Below are 12,308 nucleotides of genomic sequence, written 5' to 3' on the forward strand. Positions count from 1 at the left end.
CTGGCGTTCTGTTTTCTTTCTTTCTTCATTCATTATTATTGTGCTCTTTAGTTCTGAAGAGTTGTTTAAAGAAACTCATTCAAGTTTCCTTAATGGCTGCAGTGTTCTGTTGGCCAGCAGGGGGCGCATTTATGCATTTTACAGTCTCTGCTGTTTAAATAAATCCACAGCACAGTTTAGTAAATATTATTTTATAAACCAGAGCCTATGAACAAACAACAAACAAAATTATGAGTTATAAACACTATTAATGCAAGATACTGCAGTTTAACAATGCCAATGAATTAATATGCATCTCCACATGATTACATTTAAGAATTGCAGTGAAAACAAGTCCGATGTTCAACTATGTAAATGAGGATTTATAGGAATTATGCTGAACATCCATTTCTAGCACAAGAATCAAAATGAAGTTAAAGTGTTATTAACTCTGCCTCAGACACTGTAGATGTATTTAACTAACATTAACAGAAGGGAATAAATGATCTAAAGCTCTGTTAATTCAGCAGAACCTCACTATAAAATCCATCCTATTATTCACCTGTGTGTTTCAGCAGCAGAAGTGCTGATAGTGTGTAAACTCAGAGCGCAGTAAATGTGAGAGCTCAACACATCATTATTCTACAATCCTGTGAGCTGAAATATCGAGAGAGAAACTCCAGGATGGTGTTATCAAGACTTTCAGAAGAGGAGAGCAATAGTGTGAGACTGATAACAGCAGAGAGAGGAGAAGATCAGGGCAGAGTTACTGTCCTGCACACACACACACTGCATTAACACACAAGCAGGTGTTCACTGTCATTTGAGGCAAAGTTGATATTATTATATATGTACAGTATATACGCATTGGAATAAACCCAACGCAGAACCGTCAGCAATGACTTTGAGCAGGTTTTCTTGAGGTTTACATCAGTTAGTCTATCAGCTTTTCTTCAGGATAACCTCGGCTCATTCATCAGGTTTACAGCAGGTTTACATCAGCTCGTCCAGCAGGTTTTCTTTAGGTTATATCAGCTCGTCCAGCAGGTTTACATCAGGTTTTCTTCAGGATAACCTCAGCTCATTCATCAGGTTTACAGCAGGTTTTTCTCCGGTTTACATCAGCTCTTGCTTCAGGTTTTCTTTAGGTTATATCAGCTCGTCCAGCAGGTTTTCTTCAGGTTTTCTTTAGGTTATATCAGCTCGTCCAGCAGGTTTTCTTCAGGTTTACATCAGCTCTTGCTTCAGGTTTTCTTTAGGTTATATCAGCTCGTCCAGCAGGTTTTCTTCAGGTTTACATCAGCTCTTGCTTCAGGTTTTCTTTAGGTTATATCAGCTCATCCAGCAGGTTTTCTTCAGGTTTACATCAGCTCTTGCTTCAGGTTTTCCTTAGGTTATATCAGCTCGTCCAGCAGGTTTTCTTCAGGTTTACATCAGCTCATCCAGCAGGTTTTCTTCAGGTTTACATCAGCTCTTGCTTCAGGTTTTCTTTAGGTTATATCAACTCGTCCAGCAGGTTTACATCAGGTTTTCTTCAGGATAACCTCGGCTCATTCATCAGGTTTACAGCAGGTTTCTCTCAGGTTTACATCAGCGCTTGCTTCAGGTTTTCTTTAGGTTATATCAGCTCATCCAGCAGGTTTACATCAGCTCGTCCAGCAGGTTTTCTTCAGGTTTACATCAGCTCTTGCTTCAGGTTTTCTTTAGGTTATATCAGCTCGTCCAGCAGGTTTTCTTCAGGTTTACATCAGCTCTTGCTTCAGGTTTTCTTTAGGTTATATCAGCTCATCCAGCAGGTTTTCTTCAGGTTTACATCAGCTCGTCCAGCAGGTTTTCTTTAGGTTTACATCAGCTCGTCCAGCAGGTTTTTCTCAGGTTTACATCAGCTCTTGCTTCAGGTTTTCTTTAGGTTATATCAGCCCATCCAGCAGGTTTACATCAGCTCGTCCAGCAGGTTTTCTTCAGGTTTACATCAGCTCTTGCTTCAGGTTTTCTTTAGGTTATATCAGCTCGTCCAGCAGGTTTTTCTCAGGTTTACATCAGCTCTTGCTTCAGGTTTTCTTTAGGTTATATCAGCTCATCCAGCAGGTTTTCTTCAGGTTTACATCAGCTCATCCAGCAGGTTTTCTTCAGGTTTACATCAGCTCTTGCCTCAGGTTTTCTTTAGGTTGTATCAACTCGTCCAGCAGGTTTACATCAGGTTTTCTTCAGGATAACCTCGGCTCATTCATCAGATTTACAGCAGGTTTTCTTCAGGTTTACATCAGCTCTTGCTTCAGGTTTTCTTTAGATTATATCAGCTCATCCAGCAGGTTTTCTTCAGGTTTACATCAGCTCATCCAGCAGGTTTGCAGGCTGGTTTTCTGCCGTGTCTCCGCTGATGGAGATGTTGCACATTGGACAGGAGCAGCGGATCTCTAGCCAGTCCAGCAGACACCTGAGGACACAGCAGGACACTTTAGCCCTGTACCATGAAGCTGGATTAGCCAGATCATTTTCAGTTTAGTTAATCTGAAGTTTAGGTACTACGAAGGTAGCTCGTCCTTAATCGCTGCACAGCTAATCTGCTCCACACAATTTACACTGCACAGCTAATCTGTTCTGGGGTTATGTTCAGGTTAAACTGAGGTTGTTTGGGTATGTTCAGGATATGTCCGGGTTTTGTTTGGGTTATGTTCTAGTTATGTCAGGGTTGTTTGGTTTATGTTATGGTTATATCCTAGTTATGCTTGGGTTGTGTTTAGTTATATCCGGATTATGTTTGGGTTGTATTTCGGTTATGTCTGGGTTATCTTCTGGTTATGTTTAGGCTGTGTTTATGTTTTTTCTGGGTTATGTTTAGGTTATCTTCTGGATATGTTTGGGTTGTGCTTATGTTATGGTTATGCCTGAGTTAACTTCAAGTTATGTTCAGGTTATCTTTAAGATTTGTACAGGTTTTGTTTAGGATGTGTTTAGCTTATGTTATGTATCTTCAAGCTATGTTTATGTTATGTTTGGGTTGTCTTTAGGTTATGTTCTGGCTATGTTTAGGTTATATCTGGGTTATGTTTGGGTTGTGATTAGGGTTTTGTCCAAGTTATGTTCTGAACAGCACTCTTAATCTCTTAATAATGAGTGTTTTTCAATTTGTAAACTTTAACATTTCAACTTTGTGAGAAGTCAATCACAGTATCTTTATGTTTCAAGGCCTGTGATTGAAATCTTTTATACTTCAGCAGCAAACAGCCAGAGCAAGCTGATGGTCAGAATCATGGAACCAACAAAGCCTGACTGCAGAGGTTTGGTTTTGTCAATTCTAAAGTAAGCCTAAGTCTGTGAATCCAGCATCATGGTACAGGCCTCAGGCTAGTACAGCAGGACTCACCGCTTGTGAAATGCATGTTTACAGGCTAACAGACCCAGCTCATCGCTCGTCCTGAAGTCCTCCAAACATACAGCACACGTTACCTGAAGAAAAACACGCAGTCTGAACAACAAACATCCAGCAAATACTCACTGATGAACACAAAACTGACACTCACCACGTGTTCAAGCACTGCTTCATCCTTAAACACAACCTGTCATCAAAAACACACACCCGCAAGTTACATCCCAAATGATACACATGCACTTATACACTAATGCAGTATACACCAATGAACCTTTACACTATACAGATATACCAATAAAGATATACACTATGCACTTATACACTTATTTTTGTACACTATGCACTTATAGTTGTACACTTTGCACTTTTACACTATACACTTGTACACTGTGCACTTATAAACTATACACTTATATTAGTACACTTTGCACTTATACACATACTTCTACACTATGCACTTATACAACTAATCTACTATTCACTAATCCACTATACACTTAAGCACTTACACTATACACTTATATTAGTACACTATGCACTTATACACTATACACTTATATTAGTACACTTTGCACTTATACACTTACACTATACACTTATATTAGTACACTTTGTACTTATACACTATACACTTATATTAGTACACTTTGCACTTATACACTTACACTATACACTTATATTAGTACACTATGCACTTATACACTATACACTTATATTAGTACACTTTGCACTTATACACTTACACTATACACTTATATTAGTACACTTTGTACTTATACACTATACACTTATATTAGTACACTTTGTACTTATACACTATACACTTATATTAGTACACTTTGCACTTATACACATACACTATACACTTATATTAGTACACTTTGCACTTATACACATACACTATACACTTATATTAGTACACTTTGCACTTATACACTTACACTATACACTTATATTAGTACACTTTGTACTTATACACTATACACTTATATTAGTACACTTTGCACTTATACACTTACACTATACACTTATATTAGTACACTTTGTACTTATACACTATACACTTATACTTCTACACTATGCACTTATACACTTATACAACTAATCTACTATGCACTAATCTACTATTCATTAATCCACTATACACTTAAGCACTTACACTATACACTTATATTAGTACACTTTGCACTTATACACATACACTATACACTTATATTAGTACACTTTGCACTTATACACATACACTATACACTTATATTAGTACACTTTGCACTTATACACTATACACTTATATTAGTACACTTTGCACTTATACACATACACTATACACTTATATTAGTACACTTTGCACTTATACACATACACTATACACTTATATTAGTACACTTTGCACTTATACACTATACACTTATATTAGTACACTTTGCACTTATACACATACACTATACACTTATATTAGTACACGTTGTACTTATACACTATACACTTATACTTCTACACTATGCACTTATACAACTAATCTACTATGCACTAATCTACTATTCACTAATCCACTATACACTTAAGCACTTACACTATACACTTATATTAGTACACTATGCACTTATAAACTATACACTTATATTAGTACACTTTGCACTTATACACTATACACTTATACTTCTACACTATGCACTTATACTCTTATACAACTAATCTACTATGCACTAATCTACTATTCACTAATCCACTATACACTTAAGCATTTACACTATACACTTATATTAGTACACTTTGCACTTATACACATACACTATACACTTATATTAGTACACTTTGCACTTATACACTTACACTATACACTTATATTAGTACACTTTGCACTTATACACTTACACTATACACTTATATTAGTACACTTTGTACTTATACACTATACACTTATATTAGTACACTATGCACTTATACACTATACACTTATACTTCTACACTATGCACTTATACAACTAATCTACTATGCACTAATCTACTATTCACTAATCCACTATACACTTAAGCACTTACACTATACACTTATATTAGTACACTTTGCACTTATACACATACACTATACACTTATATTAGTACACTTTGCACTTATACACTTACACTATACACTTATATTAGTACACTTTGTACTTATACACTATACACTTATACTTCTACACTATGCACTTATACACTTATACAACTAATCTACTATGCACTAATCTACTATTCATTAATCCACTATACACTTAAGCACTTACACTATACACTTATATTAGTACACTTTGCACTTATACACTTACACTATACACTTATATTAGTACACTTTGCACTTATACTTCTACACTATGCACTTATACAACTAATCTACTATGCACTAATCTACTATTCACTAATCCACTATACACTTAAGCACTTACACTATACACTTATATTAGTACACTATGCACTTATAAACTATACACTTATATTAGTACACTTTGCACTTATACACTATACACTTATACTTCTACACTATGCACTTATACTCTTATACAACTAATCTACTATGCACTAATCTACTATTCATTAATCCACTATACACTTAAGCACTTACACTATACACTTATATTAGTACACTATGCACTTATACACATACACTATGCACTAATAAACTATACACTTATATTAGTACACTATGCACTTATACACTATACACTTATATTAGTACATTTTGCACTTATACACATACACTATACACTTATATTAGTACACTTTGCACTTATACACTATACACTTATACTTCTACACTTATACAACTAATCTACTATGCACTAATCTACTATTCATTAATCCACTATACACTTAAGCACTTACACTATACACTTATATTAATACACTATGCACTTATACACATACACTATACACTTATATTAGTACACTATGCACTAATAAACTATACACTTATATTAGTACACTATGCACTTATACACTATACACTTATATTAGTACATTTTGCACTTATACACATACACTATACACTTATATTAGTACACTTTGCACTTATACACTATACACTTAGACTTCTACACTATGCACTTATACAACTAATCTACTATGCACTAATCTACTATTCACTAATCCACTATACACTTAAGCACTTACACTATACACTATACACTTACACAGAAATAATTAGCCAAAATTAAGTGAGTTTTTCCTTAAGTTTTGACTTGGAAATCAATTTCTTTAACCTCCCCCATTGTTAGATTATTTTGCATGCTTTAAGGAAAAACTCACGTTCATTATTTCTGAAAACAAGACTATATTTTTTAGTAGTCTAGAAAATGCTTCTTGATTTGTAGATATTTGGACCAGAAACAAGACAATAACTCCAAGTAAGAAAAGACATCTTCAAGACTGATGCCATCTTGTTCTGTCATTAATATAATCTGATTTCACACACTCACCATCTTGTATCCAGCTCTCACATTACGAGCCTGATGCCTCAGTTTACTGCAAACACACACAAAAACACACAGAACACACACACACCTCATTTAAAAAAAGTTTCTAATTTGTTTCACATAAAGTCAGTCGGCCATATTGGAGAGCAGAGCGTAAACAAAGCCACGAAACATGGCCTATTTAGCTGATTATATCTGATCAGTTATTGTCATATTTTGTGCTGGACTAATCAGAAAACACACTTACAGAAGTAAATACTGAACTAAATACTGATAAAAGTGACAAGAAATCAAGCAAAAAAAAAAAAGAAAAGATGTTTGTGACCAAATTGATGCAGGATTACCAGAGCAAGATTCTGGACAACATTTATGTTTGTTCTTTTATTTTAAAAACTTGTCATTTTTTGCTTTAATACTTGTGTTTTTCTGTAAAAGTGCACACAAAAAAAAAATATATATATATATATATATATATATATATATATATATATATATATATATACACACACACACACACACACTGGCCACTTTATTAGGTACAACTGCTTGTTAACGCAAATTTCTAATCAGCCAATCGCATGGCCGCAACTCAATGCATTTAGGCATGTAGACATGGTCAAGACGATTTGCTGCAGTTCAAAGCGAGCATCAGAATGGGGAAGAATTGTGAGTCAGGTGACTTTGAACGTGGCATGGTTGTTGGTGCCAGACGGGCTGCTCTTGAGTATTTCAGAAACTGCTGATCTACTGAGATTTTCACGCACAACCATCTCTAGGGTTTACAGAGAATGGTCCAACAAAGAGGAAATATCCAGTGAGCGGCAGTTCTGTGGGCGCAAATGCCTTGTTGATGCCAGAGGTCAGAGGAGAATGGCCAGACTGGTTCCAGCTGATAGAAAGGCAACAGTAACTCAAATTAGCACTCGTTACAACTGACCCAACATGTCGAACCTTGAGGCGCATAGACTACAGCAGCAGAAGACCACACCGGGTGCCACTCCTGTGAGCTAAGAACAGGAAACTGAGGCTACAATTCACACAGGCTCACCAAAACTGGACAATAGAAGATTGGAGAAACGTTGCCTGGTCTGATGAGTCTCCATTTCTGCTGCCACATTCGGATGCTCGGCTCACAATTTGGCCTCAACAACATGAAAGCATGGATCCATCCTGCCTTGTATCAGCGGTTCAGGCTGGTGGTGGTGGTGTAATGGTGTGGGGGAGTTTTTCTTGGCCATTAGTACCAATTGAGCATGGTGTCAACGCCACAGCCTACCTGAGTATTGTTGCTGACCATGTCCATCCCTTTATGAGCACAGTGTCTCCATCTTCTGATGGCTACTTCCAGCAGGATAACGCACCATGTCATAAAGCACCAATCATCTCAGACTGGTTTCCTGAACATGACAATGAGTTCACTGTACTCAAATGGCCTCCACAGTCACCAGAGCTCAATCCAATAGAGCACCTTTGGGATGTGGTGGAACGGGAGATTGGCATCATGGATGTGCAGCCGACAAATCTGCAGCAACTGTGTGATGCTGTCATGTCAATATGGAGCAAAATCTCTGAGGAATATTTCCAGTAGCTTGTTGAATCTATAACACGGAGGATTAAGGCAGGTCTGAAGGCAAAAGGGGGTCCAACCCAGTACTAGTGAGGTGTACCTAATAAAGTGGCCGTGAGTGTGTGTGTGTGTGTGTATATATATATATATATATATATATATATATATATATATATATATATATATATAGACAGACACAATAATGAAAATTCTCAGTGTGTTTGTATTTTTAATTTAGTTGTGTTTGATTCATGTTGTTTTATTCTGTAAACTGACCACATTTCTTTAAAGTTTAAAATAATATTAAAAGTCATTTAGAGTATTAATGTGGATAAAATAAACAGTACTTGCATTGCTTTTATACATGTTTATACTCATTTTCAGACAGCACAGTGTCAAGATTTACACTTTCATTTCAAAAGTTAGAAAATAATATTTGGTTGGAAAACCAAGTATATACACGTGTTTTCAGAAATAATGTTAAAATTAAGTGAGTTTTTCATTAAGACAAGCAAAATAATGACATTTTAAAGTGAAAACTGGATTATTTTGCTTGTTTTAAAGAAAAAACTCAATTCATTTTGACATTATTTCTGAAACCACAATATTTTCTGCTTGTCTAGAAAATGCTTTAGATATTTGGACTAGAAACATGACAAAAACTCTCAGCAAAAATATTATTTACGAACATCATGTCAAAGATTTTATACGAATTAATGTCTTGTTTTCAGAAATAATAATTCTCCCTTAAAACAAGCAAAATAATCTGCGAACGGGGAAAGTGATTTAATCTTGTTTTCCCTTTGAAATAAGTTTATTTTCTTCCCCCATTGTCAGATTATTTTGCTTGTTTTAAGGAAAATCTCACTTAATTCTGACTCTGAAAACAACATTTGATTTCTGAAAACAACACAATATGTTTTGCTTGTCTAAAAATGCATCTTGATTTAAGAGCTTGCAGATATTTGGACTAGAAAGAAGACAAAAACTCTAAATCAGGCATTATTTGCAGTGTGGGAAGTTTTGGATCTGTGGCTCAGACTGTGAATCAGACGCTGGTAAAAATAGCAGCACGAACAAAAGCGCAGAGATATGATCTGCTGGAGGATTGTTGCAGTGGGAAACATGTGAGGTCAGAGGAAGTGTTTTATTTACAGCCGATCGACCGTCACCTGATGAAGAAACAGCAGAAGATCAGGCTGAGGATCAAGATGAAGAGTCCCAAACCCAAGAGCACCACGTATGTGTTCAGCGGCAGCTCCTGAGCCGTGACCGGAGGCATGATGGAAAAACACACACACCCTGAAGAACAGAGAATAACACCGTCACACACACACAGCTCTGAATGCATCATGGTTATTTTAGTAAACCAAAACTATCAGTGAAAAAAAAAGTTAAATAAAATAAAATGTTAAATATTCAGAATAAACTTTAAATAATAACAATACTAAAGGAAAATAAGGACCGTCACTGAAAAACAAACTGAAATAAAGGAAAAATTGCAAAAATAATAATGATTTTCAGCATTAATAAGCAGTCAGTCTGTGGTGTAAAATCTGAGCTGCTGCTGTTTAGAGTAATAACAGTAGATGGCGCCAAACACAGCAGTCCAGAGCAGATTATATACTGTTTTACATGTTTCACTATGCTCAACGGTTTTGAAAACTGGTTGGGTTTTGAGAAAAATATCTCAAAAAAACACTGATGATAAGTGTTAGCAAAAAGCATCATGGTGTGTACAAAACTTAAGCAAACAAAGCAGTCATTCTGTGGTGTAAAATCTGAGCTGCTGCTGTTTAAAGAAACAGTAGATGGCGCCAAACACATCAGCCAAGAGCAGATCATATACACAAACAGCTTTACTATATAAACAGAAATCTGTGTTCCAGCTTTTACTTATTTCCCCAAAAATGTAAACGATGCATATTTAGCTACATATACAGAATGTGTGCTCTGTATTCAACACAGCTCTGTTTACATCAAGGTTATCTTAGTGAACCAAAAGTCAAACTACTGGTTAAAAGAAATACAATTTACTGCAAGTTAACTATGATTATATTGGTTTACGCATCTCCTTAGCTTTTCTGATTTTGACTGTAATGTAGTAATTAATGTGGACCTTTTGACCTTCTGTTTTAGAATGGTAATTATTGCCAAAAGTGTACACAAATAAATGTAAATGAAACTAACAACAGTTAGGGTTCGCACAGACCGGGACAGTTTTTGCTCACACTTTTTTTGCCGACATTTAACAACTCATCACTGAACAAAAGGCTACTGATGTGTTTATTCCTATATTTTACAGTCTATGTTTTATTCACACTATTGCGAAAAACAGCAGTTAAAGCCTCATATAAAACAAAACAAAAGTATTTTGTTTTGACGCAACAAACGGAGCAGCAAATAACACCTGATGATGAGTTTCAGTTCACTTTCATTAAGCATCATCTAGCATCAGGGGTGATTTTACACGTCACTCCGCTCATCGCTGATGAAAATCGTTTGGGTTTTGAGGAAAAACGTCATGAAAAACACTGATGACCCATGTAAAATCTGAGCTGCAGCAGTTTAAAGAAATAACAGTAGATGACACCAAACAAATCAGTCCAAGATCAGATTATAAACATAAAAAATGTGTTCTAGCTTTAGTAATGTAAACTAGGCATGTTTACCCCCGTGAAGAAGAAGAGTGCTTAACTGTTTTAAAAGTCTGCTTTTTGGTATTAAAAATCTGAAAAGTATACTTTTAAAACTTAATATTAAAGGTATACACACACACACACACACACACACACACACACACACACTAATGGCTCTAATGATTATTTAAACACACCTTTTCGTCTGAAGGACAGTCAGATGAACTTATTTTGTTTAAAAACATTTAACATTTCATTTAATTATTATTCATATTTAACTAAATCATTAACAAGTAATATTTACGTGCTGTTGTTCTGCGTCGTTTTAGGTTCAAAATGTAAAGCTTTTAATTCAATTAACCCAATATTCAATTAGTATTTTCAGTTATGTTTGTTTGATACAACGATGGTAAAAAGAAATCATGAACGTATTACAACAGTTAAAGCAAATAAAAACCCATGTAAAATTAAAGCAGGTAGAATTACTTCAGCTATTTTATCGGATGATTTCTCTCTTTCTTGAAAGAAAGAAAGAAAGAAAGAAAGAAAGAAAGAAAGAAAGAAAGAAAGAAAGAAAGAAAGAAAGAAAGAAAAGCTTAATCTGACAGAACAGTAACGCGTCCAGTAAAATGATCTGAAAAGTCTCACCATTATAAACAGGCTTCTCTTCAGGGTTTAATCTTCATTCTCGGACAGAATCACCGGCTGTGTTTTCTGAAAGTTGTTCATCAACAGTATCGAGTGTTTATAAACGTGAATAAAGTCAAATCTCTGCTGTAACGGAGCGCAGAAACTCAAACCTCACACATCAAGAGAAACAATAAACCGCGCCTGTCATTCAGAGGGCGGAGCCTGAGCACAACATCACTCGCTGATTGGCCGACGAGACGCTCACGTGTATCTGTTTAAATTACGCTAAAATAATAATACTACAGCATAATGAGGAGTAATAGCATCGGTTTTCACTCATTAAAACAGTGTATAAAACAACGAGTGATTATTATTTCCTAAAGACTCTAGTGTGATGATGATGATAATATTGTCTGTTCCAAACATCTTGTCATATTTAGAACGAATTATCGCATCATTACATAGTTTTGCCTCAATATACTCATTAACTGTCATATCATCACAAATTACAAGTGAAGTTATAGTTAAAGCTGTTTATATTTGGAATTATTATTAAATTATACACACACTGACTTTTATATACATTTAACCATGTTTAATATTATTAAATAGGCTACACTCAGATTTTTTAACATCTTTCTGCTTTTTCTCTGCCAAACAGCTGCAAA

The 12,308-nt window shown here is 35.3% G+C and overlaps 1 protein-coding gene across 1 annotated transcript; it reads right to left on the minus strand.

Moving 5' to 3' along the window:
* Nucleotides 1–1,961: 1,961 nt before the first annotated feature.
* Nucleotides 1,962–11,835, minus strand: LOC130236029 (RING finger protein 122). The gene is made up of 6 exons (XM_056466571.1): nt 11,659–11,835; nt 9,544–9,673; nt 6,808–6,853; nt 3,504–3,539; nt 3,347–3,429; nt 1,962–2,416 (listed from the first exon to the last, which is right to left on the minus strand). The coding sequence occupies exons 2-6, from the start codon at nt 9,651–9,653 to the stop codon at nt 2,305–2,307; spliced, it is 387 nt and encodes a 128-aa protein (XP_056322546.1). The 5' UTR covers nt 9,654–9,673; nt 11,659–11,835; the 3' UTR covers nt 1,962–2,304.
* Between the last annotated feature and the right edge of the window lie 473 nt (nt 11,836–12,308).

Source organism: Danio aesculapii, chromosome 10, assembly GCF_903798145.1.
Source record: "Danio aesculapii chromosome 10, fDanAes4.1, whole genome shotgun sequence".
NCBI classification, from domain to species: Eukaryota; Metazoa; Chordata; class Actinopteri; order Cypriniformes; family Danionidae; genus Danio; species Danio aesculapii.

Coding starts and splice junctions, on each gene's coding strand:
- LOC130236029 (XM_056466571.1), bottom strand. CDS start 9,653: ATGCCTCCGGTCACGGCTCAGGAGCTGCCGCTGAACACATACGTGGTG. Junction 6,854..9,543: donor TTCTGCTGTTTCTTCATCAG/GTGACGGTCGAT, acceptor GTGTGTTTGCAG/TAAACTGAGGCATCAGGCTC. Junction 2,417..3,346: donor AAACATGCATTTCACAAGCG/GTGAGTCCTGCT, acceptor CTGTGTCCTCAG/GTGTCTGCTGGACTGGCTAG.